Below are 22333 nucleotides of genomic sequence, written 5' to 3'. Positions count from 1 at the left end.
CCCAACCTTCCTTCAGAGGAGTGGCTGGTGGGTTTGAACCGCCAGCCGTCTGGTTAGCAGGCAAGTGTCTTAGCCACTATGCTACCAGAGCTCCCACATTACTAGGTATATATCCTAAAGAAGTGAGAGCCAGGACAAGAACAGACATATGCACACCTATATTCATCACAGCACTATTTACAACAGCAAAAAGATGGAAACAACCTAGGTGTCCATATCTTAAGAATGGATAACCCAACTATGGTACATATACACAATGGAATACTATGCAACCTTAAAGAATAATGTAGAATCTGCAAAACATCGCATAATGTGGATGAACTTGGAGGACATTATAATGAATGAAATAAGTCAATCACAGAAGGACAGATATTGTATTAGTCCGTTATTGTAAAAAGTCAATAATAATTTCTTTGTTGCTTGCCAGGGGTGGGAAGGGAGGGAAGGGAACACTGTTAGACAGGTAGAGACAAGTATTGATTTGAGAGAAGAGAAGGGCAATGTACCAAATGTGCACATACAGTACTGCATTGTCAATGAAGGCAAACATGGATATATGCATAGATAGATGGGTGGACAGGCTGAACTATTAGGTATGTCTATGAAGCAGGGAGTGTGCCCAAGACCATGTATAGGGTTGGCAGATGATGTTTCTTCGAGTGTACTGGTATGTTCTGTAAGAATTCCCAGGTATATAGTAGAGCTGACAAGGGACAAGGTTGTAGTCACTTCTTGGTCACACCCAGCTACCCAGAGGGAGCGAGTAATTGGACCTGTGGGCTCGAGAACATAGTCCCAGGGGATATCAAGTTCAATTAGCATAGCATACTACACAAAACATTGTTCCACATCCTACTTTGGCAAGTATGACTGGGATCTTAAAAGCTTGCAAGCAGCCATCTAGATGCAACGATGGATATCTCCTCGTCCAGAGCAAAAAAGAATGAAGAAAACCAAAGATTCATGGAAACAATTAGTCCTCCCGACTGGTACACCTTATGATCTGCAGCCTATATGACTATGAGACCAGAAAAACTAGATGGTGCCTGGCTACCACTGTCAACTACTCAGAGGGGGATCTATGTAAGAGATCCTGGATAGAGAGGGAGAACAATGTGGAACAAAACTCAAAATCATTTGCGAAAAAAAAAAAAAAGAGGGGGGGGGAACACCAGATTTGCTGGTCTGATAGAGCCTAGTGGAACCACTGAGACTATGGCCCCTAGCTGCCCTTCAGGTCTGGAATTGAACCCATACCTGTGGCTTCCAGCCAAACAAAAGACAGGCATATGAGCTGAACATTTACACTAGGTAGATACACTCCTTGGAGAGAACAATCATGGGAGAATAGAAGGGCTGTATATGCACAGGGAGATAGCTCAGGGGGCAGGAGTACATGGAGGAAGGACACAGGGAAGAGGTAACTATGGAGAGGAAGTGGGAAGGGAGCTGTTGCACTGTGGTAAATATGTGAACTGCTGTATGAAAAGTGAATTTGCTTTGTAAACTTTCACCCAAATCACAATGAAAAAAAAAAGAGAGAAAGAATTAAGAACTTAAGCAAGAAGCTTAATAATGAAGAAGCCTGCAGCAAAAGATTCTAATGCAATTTTGAGTGACTGACTTTTACAGCCTTTAGCCTTCCATGACCAGGAATGAGTGCCACTTACACAGAAGCTTTGTCATCTATAATTTTCCAAAATATGTTTTATATTGCTGCCATAGAGACAAGACTTCTGTTCTCTGGGATCTTAGGCTACATCTAAACATCTTGACAAGGAAGAAGATGTAGGACTGGCAGCTCCCTCCAGAACAACTTCTCCAGAACAGCCCTGGACCCAGGTAGCTGCCAGGGGCTTATAAGCCAGATACCAGAGGCACAACATTCCATCAGAGCCTTCATGACATGCATGCATGTCTACACATATGCCTGTGACGGTGAAGGCAGGCCCTACAGCAGGACCTGGGTACGTCAGTAAATGGATGCTCGTTGGTGCAGTGGGATGGGGACATTTATGGCTCTCCTTCGTATATGCACAGGAATCAACACCCACATCTGGAGAGAGAGACAACAGAGAAGCTTAATATCAGCAGTCAGAACAAGGCCAGGGCCGACCCCAGGACAGACCATCAACTGCTCATATGCAAGTTTAAGTTGAAGCTGAAGAAAATGAAAACAAGCCTGGCCATGAGAGCCAAAGTATAATGTGGAGTATATCCCACTTGAACTTAGAGACCATCTGAAAATAGCTTTGATGCACTGAACACTCGTGACCAGGTGAGCTGTGGGATGACGTCAAGGACATCATATATGAAAAAAGCAAAATGTCATTAAAAAGACAGGAAAGAAAGGAAAGACCAAAATGAATGTCAGAAGAGACTCTGAAACTTGCTCTGGAATGGAAAGTAGCTAAAGTGAATGGAAGAAATGATGAAGTAAAAGACGTGAACAGATTTCAAAGAGCGGCTTGAGAAGACAAGGTGAAGCATTATAACGAGATGTGCAAAGACCTGGAGTTGGAAAACCAGAAGAGAAGAACACACTTGGCATTTCTCAAGCTGAAAAAACTGGAGAAAAAGTTCAAGCTTCAAGTTAACAATACTGAAGGATTCTATGGGCAAAATACTGAACACACTTTGGTTGTGTTGTCAGAAGGGACCAATCCCTGGAGAAAGATATCATGCTTGGTAAAGTGGAGGGTCGGCGGAAAAGGGGAAGACCCTCAACGTGATGGACTGACGCAGGGGCTGCAACGACAGGCTCAAGCACAGCAAGGATCATGAGGATGGCGCAGGACCGGGCAGGGTTGGTTCTGTTGTACGCGGGGTCGCCATGAATCCAAACCGACTTGATGGCACTTAACAACAACCTGTATATGCATGTATATGCATATGTACATGAGCCCTTATACCCACACAAGGGAAAAGTATTCCTCCATAACAAAGAACTAAGTTATGATGTGTGTTTCCAGGGAATACCAATCAGCCATAAAGAGAAATGAAGTCCTGATATATGCTACAACATGGCTGAATCTTGAAAACACTATGTTAAGTAAAAGAAGTGACACATCACAGGAAACATATTGTATGATTCCATTCATATGAAGGATCCAGAATAGCAAAATCCATAGAAACAAGGGACACAGTGGTTTCCAGGGGCTTGCGGGGAGAGGGAATGGGGAATGAGTGGGTATGGGGTTTCTGGGTGGGGTGATGAGAAAGTTCTGCAACCAGACAGCAGTGATAATTACACAGCACAGTGAATGAACTACATGCCACTGAGTCATATACTTGATAGTGGTTTCAGTGGGAAATCTTTATTATATGCATATACACCACACACTCACACAAGAGTACATGAGCCTCACACACACCCACGTTCACACACACATCTCTCTCTCCTCACACCCTCTAGGTTTCTAGAACAATCTGGTCTTATGAAGAAATATTTTCTGGCTGCTTTCAAAGGAAAGCCATAAATGCCCACCAACCACTGGACCACTACCACTAGCTCCAACTATCAGCCGACACAGGTCCTGCTGTATGGATTATAGGGCCTGCCTTCACTCTCACACTCATGTCATTAACAATAACCATGTTAAACAGCAAAGTGCTGGGACCACCTAAGTGCGTTAGCACAGAGACAGATGGGGACCGATCCATCCAAGGACACGGAAGGAGTCAGAGAGAAAGACCAGCTTTCCCTTGAGCTCCAAGGCAGTGCTGATTCGAAATGTTGTCAAAGGACATGCAAACCCGGTGCCACCAACGCCTTTGCTAGAATTCTCGAGATAGTGTTTGGTTACGGAGACTACATATATGCTTAAGGGTAGAAACACAAGTGTGTGAAGACATTGGCTGCCTCCAAGGCAGCTATTACCCATGGGGGAGGGGGCCGCAGAGCGGCGGGAGTTAGTGGTTTGGTTTCTTGTTTTGCTTCTTTGTTCCAACATTTGATTACAAAAACTTCTAAATATACAGGAGAGTTGAAAGAACATCCTCATGAATCCCTACCCATCCTGATTCTGCCACTAACCATTCACTCTATTTGTTCCGACCCGCCTGTCCATCCTGACCAGCCTGTCCCTCCTTTCATTGCTCTGTGAGCCACTGATCCATTTGACTGTTTGTTGCAAATCCTCCTGTGTGCGTACCATGAAATGCACCAATTTTCTCTTTAGCACTTCAAAGAGGTCTTTTGCACCACATTTGCCCAATGCAGTATGTCATGCACAATGGTTGACTTTGACCACACGCACACACCAGTGTGACCCCACCCCTTGAGCTACACCACGGCCGTCACCTAGAGAACTGTCGCATGCCCCTTCCTGCACAAACCCCAATGGACCTGTCCAGAGGAAACCAACGTTCTCAGTTTCCCCTCATGGCTTAGTCTGGTCTGCTCTAGGACTCACAGACCATACTTTTTTGCATATAATGCTGTCATGGAAACAGTGCATGCATGTACCACACGCAGCATACCTGGAAACTAACGCACAAGCGGATTGCACTGTCCCCCCCCACCCCAAAAAAAAGCCACATTGCCTGTGTGTTATTTGTGTGAAAATACAGTAAGTGAAATGATTCAGTATGTGCTCCCTTGGGGTCCCTTCACTCAGCCTAATGTTTCAGAAATATGTCCGCATTGTTGTGTGTGTTAGTAACACATCTGCTGTTATTGCTGAGTAACAGTCCATTTGTAAGGGGCCCTAGTGGTCAGTGGTTAAACACTCAGCTCCAAACAAAAGGTTAGCCATTCAAACTCCCCAGCTGCTCCAGGGGAGGAAGATGAGGCAGTCTGCTTCCGTGAGGACTCACAGCCTTGAAACTGCTGTGGGGCAGCTCTGCTCTGTCCTACAGGGCTGCTAAGAGTCAGAATCGACTCAACGGCATCTGATAACTGCAACATATGCCATTGGGAGAAAATCCCATCACTTGTTTATGGTTTCTCCTTCACTGGGTATTGTGGTTACCTAGTGCCTACTGCTCTGACAAGAATATACCACAAATGGAATGGCCTTAACAAACAGGAGTTTATCCTCTCACAGTCTGTAGGCTTTAAGTCCAAGTCCAAAGTGCCAGGCTCTAGGGGCTGGGTGAAAGCCCCTCAGCCTTGGGGTCCAGTTCTGCCTCTTGCTTCCAGCCCACTGAAGCTGGAGGCTTTTCTTCACTCAGGTGCTAGCTGCTAAGGCTGACAAACCCAAGGTCAACAAGTAAAAAGGCACAGTCCCAATGTTACCAAACCACATGGCAGGCCATTAATTTAAGTCCATTGTAAGTCCCAAGGTCAGCAAAGCATGGCAGGCTGCTGAACGACACAGCTACATGCAGGGTCCAAGCATGCCATAAGCTAGAGACCATTCCCCAAGGTTTCCACTTATACACAGGCAGCAGACCACATTCCCTAAGGCAGCTACTCAGCTGCTCACAGGAGATTCCACCACAGAGTTGACTGCCATTCTCATCATGGGGAATACTACATCCAGCTGCCCAACCACCCAACAAGGCCTAGCCAAGTTGACACACAAATCACCACACTGGGCCATTTCTATATTTTAGCTAGGAACATTCCTGGCTATGTCTTTCTGGGAACATACGCTTCAATTTTGTGGTGTAGTAAATTACCTGGTATGGCTTTTCTAGCCATAAGTCTTTGTAAACTCCATAGTGGAATTTGCTGTGAGCAACTGAGGAGCTCCTGATTGTAAAAGTTATCCACCTGGGGTATTTCTGTTGGGAGTGGCACAAAGTAACGTTCTGGGAAGTTCCTCTCTCTCAGGTGCTTAGAATTCTGATGTTATGATTGGCTAGTATGGCCACTCTGTCAGGCTCAAAAGGAGGCCTCCTAGAGGTAGAAGTCTCTCTGACTACTGGCTGAGAAGGACGTGCTGCTGAGAGAAACACGCTCCCAAGAGAAACGTGCTCCTGAGAGACACGCACTGCTGAGAGACACGTGCTCCTGAGAGACACATGCTGCTGGGAAAGAGATGCAAGAGACATGCATTGCTGAGACATGCATTGCTGTGAGAGATTGTTGGCTGAGAGACAGTGGGCTGAGAGAGACTGAGCGTTTTTCCTGAAATTGTACTGTAACCTGGTGCTCCCCTAATAAACCTCATAATCTGTGAGTTCTATGTGGCCACTGCAGTGAATTATCGAACCCAGCAGAAAGGTGGTGAGTGCTGAGGGAGGAACAGTTGGTTTCAGGGTTGGTGAAAGGGCTGGAGGGAGGCAGCATGTCTGGCCTTGCAGGAATAGGCCTTGGACTACTGATGGTGATTCTGTCTTCCTCATGCGGTTAGAGGAGATCAGGAGATGTGGCCTCTTTAGCAACTTTTCTTGAATAAACAAGTAGCGTTGGAGTTGCTAGTTAATGAGTAGTTGTGTGTGTAGCTTTATGAGAACCTGCCAACATTCTTGTCTGAAGCGGCTGAACTACTTTATGTTCGTATCAACTCAGCAGGAGAATTCCAGTTGCTTTATATTCTTGCCAATATTTGGTGGTGTCAGTTTTTTAAAAAAGTTTAGCCCTTCTGAGAAACAAGCAGGAATATGCAGTGGAAATGCAGAGAAGGGGGGAATCTGGAAAAATATAGCAAAATGCTTAAGCATGAGAAACGTCACTGTTGTTAGGTGTCAAGTTGTGACCCTATGTACAACAGAATGAAACACTGCCCAGTCGTGTACAATCTTTGCTATGCTTGAGCCCATGATTACAGCCACTGTGTCAACCCATCTATCTCATTGAGGGTCTTCACCTTTATCACTGACCCTCTACTTTACCAAGCATGATATCCTTCAAACTGGTCCCTTCCGACATCACCAAAGTATATGAGATACAGTCTGGTCGTTCTTGCTTCTAAGGAGCATTCCAGCTGTACTCCTTCCAAGACAGATTTGTTCATTCTGCAGGCAGTCCATGGTATTTCCAGTATTCTTTGCCAACACCACAATTCAAATGCAACAATTCTTCTGCGGTCTTCTTTATTCATCGTCCAGCTTTTCACATGCATATGAAGTGATTGAAAATACCTTAGTCTGAGTTAGGCACACCTTAGTTTTCAAAGTGACATCTTTGCTCTTAGCACTTTAAAGAGGTCCTTTACAGCACACTTGCCCAATGCAATATGTCACCTGACTTCTTGATTACTGCTTCCATGGGCATTGACTGTGGATCCAAGTAAAATGAAATCCCTGACAACTTCAATCTTTTCTCCATTTATGGTGATGTTGCTTTTTGGTCCAGTTGTAAGGATTTTTGTTTTCTTTATGTTGATGTGTAATCAAGTGTACTGAAGACTGTAGTCTTTGATCTTCATCAGTAAGTGCTTCAAGTCATCTGCACTTTCAGCAAGTAAGGTAGTGTCATCTGCACATTGCAGGTTGTTAATGAGTCTTCCTCCAATCCTGATGCCACATTCTTCTTCATATTGGCCATCTTCTCAGATTATTTGCTCAGCATACAGATGGAATAAGTATGATGAAAGGCTACAGCCCTGACACCATCCTTCCTAATTTTAAACCATTCAGTATCCCTTGATCTGTTCCAGTGACTGCCTCTTGCTCTATGTACAGGTTCTCCACGAGCACAATCAAGAATTCACATTCTTCACAATGTTATCCGTAATTTGAATCCACACAGTTGAATGTCTTCTCACAGTCAACAAAACATAGGTAAACGTCTCTCTAGCATTCTTTGCTTTTAGCCAAGATCTATGGTATACTACAAAAAAAAACCCAAACCTAGAGTCATCGAGTTGATTACAACTTACAGCGACTGCCATAGGGTTTTCAAGGCTGTAAATCTTTACAGAAGCAGACTGCCTCACCATTCCCTGGTGGAGGGGCTGGTGGGTTCGAACCACTGACCTTCTGGTTAGCAGCTGAATGCGTTAATCAATGTGCCACCACAGCACCTTATGGTATACTAGTATCTCCATTATTTTCCGTAAGTGTGAAAAATGTTGAACTTAAAGATAAAAATATTCATGAGACTCTTATTCCAGCTGTAAGAGTATACTCATAAAACCCACGCACAGCTTCTTGGTCTGGGGAGGAGTTTGGTAGGCAATGTGCCCAGGGCTCCTAGAAGGGCTCTGCCATAGCACAACAGCATCTCCCCAAACTCACCAGGGTCTACCAGCCACCGGGACATGCCCTAGAGGCCCTGGCTTTGCTCCTGGTCTGTTCTCACTCCCCATGCAGCTGATGGCTAGTCTCTATAGTCACAGCATCACATGATGCTGACCTTGTGCCAAGGTCAAGGTGGCACCTTGCTGCCCTCCACGTACTGTACCTGCATCACACTGCACACCCACCCAAAGGTCTGCTCTCGCCCTATCTTTTGGTGGTATGAGTCCATAAAAAGACTTCCTATAGATATCCAACCCCAACATCAACACTCAGTGTTCCCAGACAGAGCTTTCTGAAGAACTTAGAAGGGGAAGATGTGCCCCAGACACTGGCACCTGCTTGAACCTGGTACCCAAAAGCATGTCGCTGTCTCCATGGACAGACATCCTTTCGTGACATTTGGCTTTAATTTGACACCACTTCAAATTCCTTCGTGGACTTGAATAATTACCATGATGCTCCCGAAGGGTGAAGCCCATCCTACGTGATAAGCATGGTGGTGAAGGACTTACCGTTGGCACTCGCCAGCATGCAGGATAAGCTCCTCATTGCTCCTGGCGCTGACAGTCAGCTCGTGCTCCGTGGAGTTAAAGACATCTAGGAGCAGGTGGCACTGCCGGGTACTGTGTTGAGAAGACAAAAGAAACTCAGAACCTCAGATACCACAGAGGTGAGCAACTGGCCTTCTTCCCTCCCCAAGGCCGCTCTGCTACTAGGGGTTGTGCTGAGTGCATCTTATACCACACCAAGGACCTGGACAAAGAGCATCCTGAGCCTGTCTGTGACCAGAGCTGAGACCTTCAAAAAGGGGTGTGAGCTTCAGGTCTGCCTTATTTCTAAGGTCCTGTGGACATGTGCTTGCAACCCAGCCCTGGTAAATAACAACAACAACCAAACAAGGCACCGGGCCCTGGTAAATGAACACACATTATGACTGTATGTGCAGATGCCTACCATGAGCTTCTCACAGCAGGGCGGCTTCCTGCTCATCTTAAAACCAAAGCAGGTCATGCAGGTCTACTCGGTCACCACCCACCTGACACCTCTCCAGGTGCTTTGTTCTCCTGTACTCCAGAAGGTGAAAAGGAAAACACTCAAATTCCCATCACCCCTCGCAGCAAGGGGTGAGCCATGTGGCAGAATTTTACCCAATAAGCTATAGGCTTCTGAAGACTTACTGTCTGGTCCCTTTTCTCCTCCCTAAAAATGACCTGGCTGCCTCAAATCTCAGCTACTATCTTGAGACCAATGAGGGCAAAACCCATCAGTGCGGGGTGGCAGAACAGAGGACAGAGGAGGCTGAGAAATGATGATATTGTGAGCAGTAAGAGGAACCCTGCATTTCCTTCCTCTCTCTGCACTGAGTGCTACTTGAGAAAAAAACCACACACTTCATTTCTGTCCATCACCATTGTTAGGTTTCTATTATAGTTGAATGTTTGCCTAAAACTAACTCCAGGTCCCCATCCCCGAGAATCATGGCTGGCACCGAGCAAGTAATCCATAGATGTTTGCTGATGGGTAGGGACTGACGCAGGCAGAGCAGCGGGCAACAGCGGAAGCCATTCTCTTCCAGGAGGAGATGGTGAACACTGCTCCATGGGGGAAAACAGACTTACGTGGAGCCTTTTTATCTTAGTGTGGCCTCAGCACATGGCCCTGCAAAGGGCATCAGGATCTCCAGATGTGTCTCCCAAAGTTGGAGGAAAGCCTTGGCGTGTTGTTAAAAGAAAGGCATGTGAAAGGGCAAGAGGAGGAGGACTGAGAACCAGTGCATTAGCAGCCATGGTGGCTGCACATGTGTCATTTCACCCCATGAGTGGTGTCATTGGGTTGTTTCCACGTGGGGACGAGGAGGCTCAGGAGATGGCAAAATGTGCTCAGTTAGGAAGCTGTTAAGTGGTGGGGTGATGACTGAGACCCAAAACTTAGACCTCAAACTCTAGTAACATCACAACACAGGAAGATCCATACTCCAGTCCTCACTCATCACTGCTGGTAGGTCCCAAAGACCAGGTCATTATGTGAAATGTGGCGTTATGTGAAAACGGAGGACGATGGATTCAGCTAAAGTGGAAGATGCCTACATCATTGCATACCTGCCAAATTACATGACTACATAACTGCCAAACCCCTGAGCTCATGGTCCAGCCAAGGTGACACATAACTTGAACCATCACAGCCAGCGTTACTCTTGCCCCGTACCTTAGCATTTGTTACTGCCAGACATAAAGCCTTAATGCACAAAATAGTAGGATAGTAGATTTCATTTATTGTCATAAATGTGAAAGGTAGGATAACGAGATAGTCAATAAGGGAGGAGTGCGTGTATTCCAAACCCACACCTTGTCCTTTGTTCCCTCCAGATAACAGAATGGGGTGCAGAGGGGTGCAGAAATGTCCCCAAGTGTTCACACACACTCATCATCATCAGAAGGCCACAGGGTCTCTGTAAAACATCAACTTTTCAAAATGTGTGTGTGGGACAACACTCATGGGAGGAAGGGCGAGGAGTGGCTCCACCATGCCTGTCACGCCCCACTTCATTCCACCGTGCAGACGCCATGCACGCACATCTGTCATATCTGTCACGCCCTACCACGCTGACACTGTGCACACATGTCTGTCGCACCCCACCCCACCAACACCGTGCACACACATCCATCACAGCCCACCATGCCAACACTGTGCATGCATGTCTGTCATGCCCTGCTGCCTTGTAGACACCGTAACATCTTGAGAAGCATGGCCCAACAGTGGTTGGTTCTAGGCTTTTTGGATAGAGTGTCTTCTGCGGAGGGTCAGCACTTGGAATTTTCACTTGCTCTAACAGCTGTCTCCAAAGGGCCTCTTCACTCAGCTCACAGAGAAATGAGCTCCACAGAGGAAGACCTATCCTGCCTTTATCATAACTTCCTGAACTCTTTAACCACAGCAGAATCTTTCATCAGGGAAGGGAACTTGTAAAACATTTATCGGAGGAGAAAAATTGAAATAATTTTAAAGAGAGGAAATAAAAGACTCAAAATCATGTTGTCTCGCACAGAGAACATAGTGCTCAGGACGCTGCAGGACTGAGCAGCGTGCACACACCCCTCTCTCCAGCTCCTGGGTGAGTGGGGACACCTTGCTACGGTGTTGCTGTCCTTCTCGCTACTGGCGCTGGCATGGACTGGTGGGTCTCTGCCTTCTGTCTGCTGTTTGTAAATCAAGCCCCCTTCCCAAACTGCAGCCGCAGCTTGTGCCCAGCAAATGGCCACCTCTTTCAAGTGTCTTCCCAGACCACGCTGGCTGGCTGTCTTTAAGGCTCAAAGACCTCTGTTCGGTTCACTTTTCCTTCTTGTTTTCTTCCTTCCTTCTTTTCCTTCTTTCTTGATCTTTTTGTTCCTAGATCCATCTTTGTGAAGGATAGGGAAGTCCAGGAAAGCTTGCTGGAAGAACTGAGATGAGAACAGTCTCTGAGGGACAAGGGCATTTGCCTGGTGTGGGTAAGAAAAGGGGCAGGTGCCTAGCACCTGGCAGAGCACACTGAGGTAGTTACAAATGGAGAACATTAGTGATGGGGACAAGGCTGCCAGGTGGAGGAAATGCACGTTCCAGGCAGAGAGCGGGGTGTGAGAATCTGACTCAGTGTATTGACTATGTGCATTCCTCAGCCTGGAATTGTTGTTGTTGTTGTTGTTATGTGCCGTCGAGTCAAACCCGACTCATAGCGACCCTTCCTTGGGTTTCCGAGGCAGTATCACTACGGAAGTAGGATTGCCCAACCTTCCTTCCGAGGAGTGGCTGGTGGGTTTGAACCACCAGCGGTCTGGTTAGCAGGCAAGTGTCTTAGCCACTATGCTACCAGAGCTCCCCAGCCTGGAATAGGGACTATTAATTAATTCATCTAACATGCATCTACTGAGTACCTACTGTGTGGTGCAATCGTCAAAAGGTCCACAGTTTGAACCCAACAATTCCACGTAAGAAAAACCTGGTGATCCACTCTCATGAACAGCACAGCCTAGGAGAACCTGTGGGCAGTTCCACTCTGTCCTCTAGGGACGCTGTGGGTCAGAATGGACTCCATGGCAGTGGGTGTGGTTTGGGCTTTGCTTTCATGAAGACTGACAGCCTTGCAGACCCTGGGGAGAGGTTCTACTGTGCCGTCTAGGGGCGCTGTGGGCTGGAATGGACTAGATGGCACACAACCATACAACAGCCTACTGTGTGCCAGACACTGTTCTAGGCCCTTGCAATACAGAGGTGAACAGGAAAGACAGGATCTCTGCTTTCATGGAAATTGTATCTTCCGGAGTAAGAAGGGCTGTGAAAGATGGGAAAGTTAACCATTTTTAAGTAATTTTACATTGTCATATTTTATAATATGAGAAATAAAGCAGTTTGAAGCAAGTTCAAAAAATTGCTGCATATAGCATGAATGCGCACACAAACGCACCAGATAAAAGTATTTAGAAAATAAAACTTTTAAGAAGACTTAATATTTTAAAGTCATCCCTTTCCAAATTTATTATGTAAATTCCATTTTAAAAAATCCAAGACGCACTTTCTCTGTTTGCTTGTTTGTTTTGGGTGAAGCAGGGCAAGGGAGCTCTCAAGGGAAAGAGAAAGGGCCCAGAACCTGCAGAGCAGCGATGAGAAAGGTCTCTGGAGGGGTCTGACCTGAGAGTCAGCAAGCACTGTCCTGCAGCTGTGGTCCTGAAGACAGTGGCATGTACTGGTGCAGTGCTTAATAAACAGATTAACGACAGAAGAAACAGGCCCATGAATATAAAGGAACCCGTTATGTAACTGAGGGGGCACTTAGCTGATGGGGGAAAGATTCAATAAGTATGGACACAGTGGTTATTCACATAGAAAATCATCCGCCCACACCATGTACTTTGGACATGTGAGCAGGAGGGACCAGTCCCTGGAGAAGGATGTCATGCTTGGCAAAGTAGAGAGTCAAAGAAAAAGAGGAAACCCCTCAGCCAGGTGAACTGACACAGCGGCTGCAGTGATGGGCTCCAACAGAGCGGTGACTGTGAGGACAGGGCAGGACCGGGCAGGGTTTCCTTCTGCCTTGTGTGTGGTTGCTGTGAGTTGGGGTCGACTTGAGGACACCTAACAACAATCACCTCACATCATGAACACAAAGAAATTCCAAACAGATTGAAGAACTAAATGGAAAAAAGCAATACTTTCAGATCTTTAGAAGAAAATGTACATGAACAGCTTATGGCTTTAGATGAGAAGAACGTTTCTCAAATGAGTTAAAAGACATACAAAACTGAAAGGAACATAAATGCATGGTGACACTACAATTAAGAACTTAAACACAATGGAAAACAGTCAAAACAAAAGCAAAGGTAAGTCTCGTGAAAAGGGAGATGAAACTCATCAAACTGAGAAAGGACCAGAGTTCTGAATTGATAAAGAACTCCAGTAGATCAGCAGGAAAGAAATTTCCCAACAGAAGATCAAGTGGGACCAAGAGTGAGTAGTTTAAAACAGAGGGAAACCAATGGCCAATAAACTTGAAGAGAAGCCCAGTCCAACTATTAATCAGGGAAACAGACATAAAACCCAAAGATATGTTCACACCAAACATACTGGAAGTATCTGTAAAGTTCTCCAGGAAGAGTTGGCCCCAACACTAACCAACAAGATATATGGGGATTATCATTCACTGCTGTATAAACTGGCACAACTCCTTCAGACAGCAAACTGGGAACAGGTAGTCCAGTGGTAATGAGTCACTGTTGGCCTAACAACTCCACTTTGACAAATATATACTGGGTCAGAGCAGGGCGCAGGGCACATTCAAGAACGTTCACGGTGGAAATGTTTATAAAAGCAAGACCCGCCAAACTACATACGCATCAACCGAACAACTCAATGGCACCCAAAACACCACCACATCAAGTGGAGAGCAGACAGAAAAACCAGGAAGAGTCGTACAATGGAAATCTACACAGGTAAACATGGAGTAAACAGAACTGCATGTGTCATTGCAGAGAAGCTCAGATCATAAAGACAGGTGAATTTAAAAAAAAAAAAAAAAAACATGCTGCAGAAGATAAAATACAGTATCTATTTATACCAAATTTTTAAATATCTTAAAAAATACTGAATACTATTTATAATCATAAAATTCTTGGGGAGAGAGGAAGAGAAATGGTGCTAGAGAGGTGCAGGTAAAGGTTAATCACGATCATAATTTCTTTAAATTAAAAACTAGAAGAAACTACAGCACATCAAAATGTTACCATGTAACAGATCGGGACAGTTGGGATCTCTTTGATCTTTCTCCGTAAGCCTGTATTCTTGACATGTCTTCTGAATTCTATTTTTAAAGCCATTATATTGTGTTAGCCCAGGACAAAGCACACACCGGTAGTTTTGGAGGAAGTGATACCAAGAGGAGAGGGAGCTGGAGAAGAGTAAGCCAGGGCGGGTGAGAAAGCAACAGTGTGTTGCTGTTAGGTGCCCTCAGGCCAGGTGTGTCTCGGAGTGACCCCAAGTACAACAGAGCACGGCCTGGGCCTGCGCCATCCTCCAGTCCTTGCTGTGCCCGAGGCCACTGTGGCAGCTGCTCTGTCAGTGCACATTGAGGAGAGGCTTCCGCTGTTTGCTGGCCCTCTACTTTACCAAGCACGATGTCGCTCTCTAGGTACTGGTCTCTTCTGACAACACGACCAAAGGACGGGAGACAAGGTCTGGCCACCCCCGTCCCTAAGGAGCTTCCCGCTGTACTTCTGCCAGAACTTGTTCATTCTTCTGGCCCGTGGTGTACTCACTATTCTTTCCCAACACCACAATTCTAACGGATCAGCTCTTCCATGCTCTTACTTATTCACGGGCTGGCTCTCACATGCACATGAGGCTACTGAAAATACCTTGGCTTGGGTTAGGCACACCTTAGTCTTCAAAATGACATCTTTGCTCTTCAACACATTAAAGGAGTCTTTTGCAGCATATCTGTCCAATGCAGTATGTTGTCTGATTTCTTGCCTGCTGCTTCCATGGGTGTTGATTATGGATCCAAGGAAAATGAAATCTTTGACCACTTCAGTCTTTTCCCCATTAGTCATGATGTTGCCTATTGGTTCATTTGTGAGGATTTTTATTTCCTTTATGTTGAGGTGTAATTCACACTAAGGCTGTAGTCTTTGATCTTCTTAAGTGTTGCAAGTCTCCTTCACTTTCAGCAAGCAAGGCTGTGTCATCCGCATAACACAAATTGTTAATGAGTCTTCCTCCAACACTGATGCAACACTAGAGAGCATTACTGGTCACTTTTGTGGGCAACTGGGGCTCAATCCTGCTGGGACCTCTGAAGAGCTATGGGGAACATGTTCTGACTTGTCCACCTGAGGGAGAGAAGAGAGGGCTATTCCTCCACCAGCTCTTGCCCCCATTGGTCAAGCATCTCACCAAAAGGTGTCAACTGACTCACACTTCCAAGAACACATGGGTGCAGAGCAAATACCCATGGATATCCAGCCCTACAGCCTCAGAAAAGCCATTTAGAACATGACAGAAAGCAAGAGATACTCAGCACAGTGCAGATGGGGTGCTGTCCACAAAGAAAAAACAAGTGGAAACTTGAGAAAAGATGAATATAATAACTGAACTGAAAAATTCACTGGATGGAACCAACAGCAGAATTGGAATGGGAGCGAAAAGAGGAAGCTTAAAGATAGATCAAATTATCTAATGCAAACAACACAAAGAAACAAAGGCTGGAAAGAAATACACGGTCCTGTGCAACAACAAAAGGAGTTTCAGAAAGAAGAAAAAGCATGAAGCTTTTGAAGAAACAATGGCTGAAACTTGCCCAAATTAGGCAAAAAACAAAGATTCAGAAAACTCAGCCAAGAGTAAAAATTAAAGAAGTCTCCATCCAGAAGCATCATAATCAAGCTGCAGAAAGAGCTGAAGGAAAGAAAACTTCGGGAAAAGCCACCAGAATAACGTATTTGGCACAAAGCAAACAGTGACTCAGCGCTTGGAGACTTCTCACCTGGAGCCGGGAGGGGAGAGAAAAATGAAACGGCTTCAAGTGCTGAGAGCAAAGGGCTGTCAACCCAGAAGCTGGGAGCCCGTGAACATCTCCTTTGGGGATGAAGGCGAAGGGAGGCGTTCTCAGAGGAAAAGCCAGACAATTAGTTGCCAGCGGAAGGGCTCTGGGAAAAAAATACAACAGCAAGTTCTTCTGATGAAAGGGAAAGGATGCTACAAGGAATCCCGGAACATCGGGAGTGAAGAAAGAGAAACATGGGATTAAATGTTTCCTCATAAACGATGCAAGTGTTGATTAACACACACACAATTCAAACCAACACTGGGACATCATCTGACGGGGTTTCCAGAGGCTGTAGACGTCACACATACTGCAGCTACAGCGTCATGGGGCAGGACGCTAAGAGGACCCGTGTTGCTTCAAATACCTCAGGCAGTGATGCAGTGGTAATTCTAAGTGAAAAGGCCGATACAATTGATACCTCCAGCCAAACTGACAGAGGAAGAGAGAAGGCTCAGGCACCAACAAGAGGAATGAGAGGAGACCCCTCCAGCCACCACAGGCACTGGAGGGGTAACAGGAAGCACCACCAACAGCTCCACTCCCATAAACTGACAACTGAAATGAAACGGGCTGATTCCCTGACAGTCACAGCTACCAAAATGCACCCAAGACAAGACAGGTAAGCTGCAGAGTCCCATAACTAAAAACACAGTGGATTTATAGCTTAAAACCTTCTAAAATAGCAATCTCCAAGCCTACATGGCTTCCTGAGTCCACCAAACATTTCAAAAGGAAGTAATCCTATCAACCACTTCCAGAAACCACGAGAGAGGGGGAAACACTTTGCACACATCGCATGAAGCCGGCACTGTCAGATGCCAAACACTTTGCGCACATCGCGTGAAGCCAGCACTGTCGGATGCCAAAAGTAGACACAAGAAGAAAACCACCACAACCCCATGAATATGGAAGTGGAATCCTCAACAAAGCTGGATACAGAAAAATCATTGACAAAATCCAAATCCCACTCATGATGAAAACAATCCTAAACAAACCAGTAGTCGTTTAGCCGGACAAAGAGCATCAGAACGTACAGCCAACATAGTATTTGACATGCACCCCTGCTCAGGCCCAGCACCGCTGCTCAGCCCTGCGCTGGAAGTCGTAGTCCAAGCAGGAAAGGAGAAGAGAAATAGAAGGCCCGGCCGTTGGAAGGGAAGAAATAAAAACACCTCCATTCACAGACGGCATGACTGTCCACGTGGAGAATCTCACAAAACATACAAAACAAGCTGCTAAATGAACAAGCTATGAGTTTAGTAAGGGACTCAACACGTGTTTAGGGGAAGACAATTCAACATGCAACACTGAATGCCACTGGATGCTAATCTGATTTATTTTTTAGCCAATGCAATAAAAACAAACATCACAGTGAGCTTCACGGGCTGTAGTGCACACAGTTTGCTCCAAATACTCACTTTGCTGCTTAATGACTGCGACATCTTAAGCAAATCATTTCATTCCTCTGAGCCTCAGTTTCCTCATTTCCGCAACAGGGATAAGGACGGCTATCTCATGGAGTTATTACCTCATCACCATGAAGTCAATTCTGACCCTTAGTGACCTTACAGGACAGAGTAGAGCTGCCCCACTAGGCTTCCAAGTAGAGACCCGGGGAAACAGAGGAAGACCCTCGACAAGATGGACTGACACAGTGGCCGCAGCAACAAACTGAAACACATGGCAACCGTCGTGAGGCTGGGCCCAGGCAGGCAGTGCCGCACCTGCTGTGCGTGGGCGGCTGGGAGTCAGACGCAACTGAGCAGCACCTACCGAAAACACAGCCATCTCTACAGAAGCAAATGGCCACATCTGTCCCCTGTGGGACAGCTGGTGAATGCGAATCACTGACCTTTCGGTTAGCAGCCGAGCACTTAACTACTACACCACCAAGGCTCCTTTAATGGAATTATCAGGAAGCTCCAATGAAAAGACGTGAAAGTGCTTCTAAAAGTAAAGTAGCGTATGACATACACATAAGGATGGTGATTGTTTTGAGTTTGGCTGCTGTCAGTGCAGCCACAAAAATGATATCCTACAACCCCGCCAACTAGCTAATCCCAGCTAATAACTCACTACTGACTCATCTAGAAATGGCCACAAGAACTCCACAGGCCAAGGGCTGAGTGCATATACCACTGCACCACAACTGGCAGTCACGTGGAGCTCTTCCTCCTCCTGGGTCTCATCCATATCTCTGATGCCTCCTGGTGTCCAAAAATCAGTATCCAGCCATTCCTCAAAGTGTGTAACATGAGTCTACATGAAGCCAAAGCAGGTAGTGGTGAAGGCCATTTACACTTCTGACTAAAGGCACGTGGTCATTTAAGAGTCTATAAGCCTACCTCTCTTCTCAATCTGTCATCCCTCCAGAAAGAATTGGTAGGCAGTATCAGGATGGACAGCTTTCCTGTAAGTCTTAGGAAAGCCAGGGAGCCTACTTCAGTCTAAGGCCAGAAAAAGCAGAAGAATCAGAATGTTCTCACGGTAACGCGGTATCTTCACTGGCCACACCGCACTGCTGAGCTTCTAAATCTCATTGAAGACAATGAATGATCCATGAGACTGGAGTTTCTCAAAGTGCAGTGCAAGGGCCACCAGAGTCAGACTCTCGCCCCTACTCAAGACTCAATGAATCAGAACGTCTATAGGCAGTGTCCAGGTGACTCTGAAAGCTGGACCTACAGAATTGGAAGGAACTTACCACCTCATAGTAACGTGCTCCACTGCTAACTGAAAGGTTAGGGGTTCAAGTCTACCTAGCGGCACCTCAGAAAAAAGTCTAGTGACTTACTTCTGAAAAACGAGCCACTGAAAATCCTGCAGCCAAACCACATTGCCCCAAGTGGACTGTGACTCATGGCAACCTTAGTATCAGGGCAGACCTGTGCTTCATGGAGTTTTCAATGGTATACATTGCAGGTGGGAAAGGAAAATGGAGAAGCCACTCTGGAAAGCAGTATGGAAGTTCCTAAAAAGGTTAAACATAAAGCTGCCACGTGATCCACAATCCCACTCCCAGGTGTACACTGAAAAGAAATGAAAACACATGTCTGTGCAAAAACATGCACAGCAATGTTCACACCAGTATTATCCACGATGGCCAAAAAGTGGAAACAACCAAATGTCTATCAAATGATAAATGCACAAGCTACATGTGGTACATCCATCCAATAGAATATTTATTCAGCCATAAAAAAGAAATCAAGTTGTGCAGTCATTCTCACCCTCCTTTTTGCAGCTGTTCCTCCCCCATTAGCATAAACTCACTATCCCATAAGGCTCAAGTTGCTGCTGTCACACTGATCCCACATAGACTCTGATCTTAAAAGAGCACAGCGCTCAAGGCTGACAGTCCTTATTCATTCAGCTCAACCACTGTTTGGTTTTAAGAAGACTTCAAGGGCTGTTTCTAGTTTAAGGCTTAAAAAATATCTCAGGGCAATGGTTTCAGTATTTCATCCAGTCTCCATGGCTCCAGAAACTCTGGGGGCCATGAGAACTTGAAATTCTGTTCTGCATTTTCCCCCTTTTGATCAAGACTCTGTCATAGAGTCTTTGATCGAAATTGTTTGTAGTAGAAGCTAGGCATTAGCCAGTTCTTCTGGTCTCATGGCAAAGGAGGCAGTTGGTGGAGACAATTGCCCACACATTCCATATCTTCACCCTGTTCCTCACTCTCCTTCTTCCTCTGGTGCACCAAGTGGATAGAGATCAATAATCGTGACTTGGGTGGCTGCCTGTAAGCTATTAACACTCTGGGCACCGTGCAGCAAACCAGGAGGTAGAACAGAAGCACTAAACACGGCTGCCTAACTTAAAGCCTGTCAATAACGTCACTGAATGGGATGTGTAGAAATGGTTGAATTGGCAGATGCCATGCTGTGTGTATTCTCAACAACAACAAAAGAAAATAAATAAATAAGAAAGTAAGTATCAGTGCCTCATTGGGGATGAATTTTGAAAATACTATTCTTAGTGAAAGAAGCCAGTCACAAAGGTCACTTGTTGTATAATTCCATTTATATGACATGTCCAGAAGTGAAATATCTATAGGGACAGAAAGGAAAGTAGTAGTTGCCAGGGGTGGGGAAAATAGGGGGTGGGAGTGACTGCTAATGGGTACAGGGCTTCTTTTCAGAGAACGGAAATGTCCTAACCTCAAATGAGATAGTGGTGATGACTGCACGATTTAGTGAATAAACTAAAAACATTGAATTCTACACTTTAAATGGGTGAATTATATGGTAGGAAATGGTATCTCAATAAAGCTGTTCATAAAGAAACGATTTGAGAGGCTGTGTGTATAGGAGGTGAGAACACAGGTGTTCCTGGGAGTCAGATAAGCACGTTCATGCCTCAGGCAACACTCAGCCCCTTGTGGTTTGGACGAACACCCAGTGTACTCTCTGGGGTGGGGGCTAATTTATACTCAGAATGGAGCACTGGTTAAAGACAAGATCTGCGACAAGCGCAAGTTAATGAGGGGTGTAGAAAACGATTCTGCAATTGTGCCCCTGGTGGCTGTCACCAGGTCTCTGTGTCGAGTTCATCTAATCAAAATTCATTTGCAGCCCATAAAGGTATTTGTGGTGCTTCAAAATACAGCATTAAAAAGATAACATACAATAGAGACTAGGTGCAATTTGGCTTTTCATTTTCTGGGAATGAAGATAATCCAAACTTACAAAGGATTATCTGTAGAAAAGCACTTGTTAAAAAACAATCTGAAAGCGAGTATCATGTCCCACCATTTGGAAATTAAACCTAAGATGACGAGACAAGCAAACAAACCACTCAAACTTTGCAAATGCAAGAACTCCAAGCCTAAGGTCACAGTGGCGCTCTGGCCCACTGTCGATGTCAAGCCATCCACCTTTCGTATACATTCAATTCCAAACTCACTTCTGGAGACTCATTTTTAATTTATGTTTAACACTCATGCATTTTTAAAATAATATATTAAGTAGTGTATTACTTGTGGAACAGAAAAAACTTTAAATGTGTCTTGAAATAATAAATATTAAAGACTGTTTAAAAGTAAGCATTAAATACTATTTAATAAGATATCAGTCTAAAATAAAATATACTATTTTCTGTGTGGAGTCAATTTTGACTCCCAGTGACCCTACAGAACATAGTAGAACTGCCCCCATAGAGTTTTCTAGACTGTAATCGTTACAAAAGCAGACTGCCACATCTTTCTGCCACAGAGCAGCACATGGGTTCAAACCACTGACCTTCCAGTTAGCAGCCCGACACTTAACCACTATGCCACCAAGGATTCTTAAAATATAAGCTACTCAAAATTATTTCAATAATTTAATAATATAATATTAGTCACCTAAAAATAGGCCCCATCTAGATACACCTATGAACATACACAGAAAAAGGTGGGACAGGGCAGTAGGAGGTAATTCACTTGAGTGGACCACAACCTGGGAACCCGGGCGGGGTAACAAATGAAACAATGGCAAAAAACAAACCCTACAGATGAAATAAGCTAAGAAAACTATGAGTAGGATGAACCCAAAGGAATCTGTACCAAGATACACCATACATAATTAAACCTCTAAAACTCAAGAGAAAGAGAAAAATCTTAAAATTTCAGAGAGAAATAATGCATCACCTATGAGAAAGCACCAATCCTAATGATAGTGGATTTCTCACTTGGAACCATGGAGGCCAGAAATGGTACCAGCTGTATCAAGTGCTGTAAGAAAAGAACAGGCAAAACCAAATTCTACACCCAACTAAACTATCCTTTGAAATGGAAGTGAAATTGAAACACCCTCAGGTGCAGGAAAATCACAAGAATTTGCCGCTATCAGGTGTACCCTTGAAGAACAGTTAGAAGAAATTCTCTAAACAGAAAGGACATAATGACAGAGGCAGCTTGAAACTTCAGAAAGGGAAAAAAAAAAAAAAGGTAAAAACAGTAGTAAACGTGGATAACCTTTCACCTTCAGTTTATTAAACTATATTTAATGGCTGAAGCAAAAAATAGGTTGTTCTCTACAGTATGGATTCCATCTCAATATAAAGAAAACAAAAATCCTCACAACTGGACCAATGAGCAGCATCACAATAAATGGAGAGAAGATTGAGGTTGTCAAGGAATTCACG

General features: G+C 45.0%; 1 protein-coding gene across 1 annotated transcript in view; it reads right to left on the bottom strand.

Moving 5' to 3' along the window:
* Positions 1-22333, bottom strand: part of TRAPPC9 (trafficking protein particle complex subunit 9) — a 637992-nt gene that overhangs the window by 219012 nt on the left and 396647 nt on the right. The window contains exon 19 of the mRNA XM_042780905.1: positions 8646-8756. Coding sequence (XP_042636839.1) covers positions 8646-8756 — 111 coding nt within the window. The remainder of the gene's footprint in view (positions 1-8645; positions 8757-22333) is intronic.

Source organism: Orycteropus afer, unplaced genomic scaffold (genome assembly GCF_000298275.1).
Source record: "Orycteropus afer afer isolate SDZICR_OR568_19922 unplaced genomic scaffold, OryAfe1.0 scaffold00069, whole genome shotgun sequence".
NCBI classification, from domain to species: Eukaryota; Metazoa; Chordata; class Mammalia; order Tubulidentata; family Orycteropodidae; genus Orycteropus; species Orycteropus afer.
This window is presented reverse-complemented; position numbering and strand designations above follow the sequence as displayed.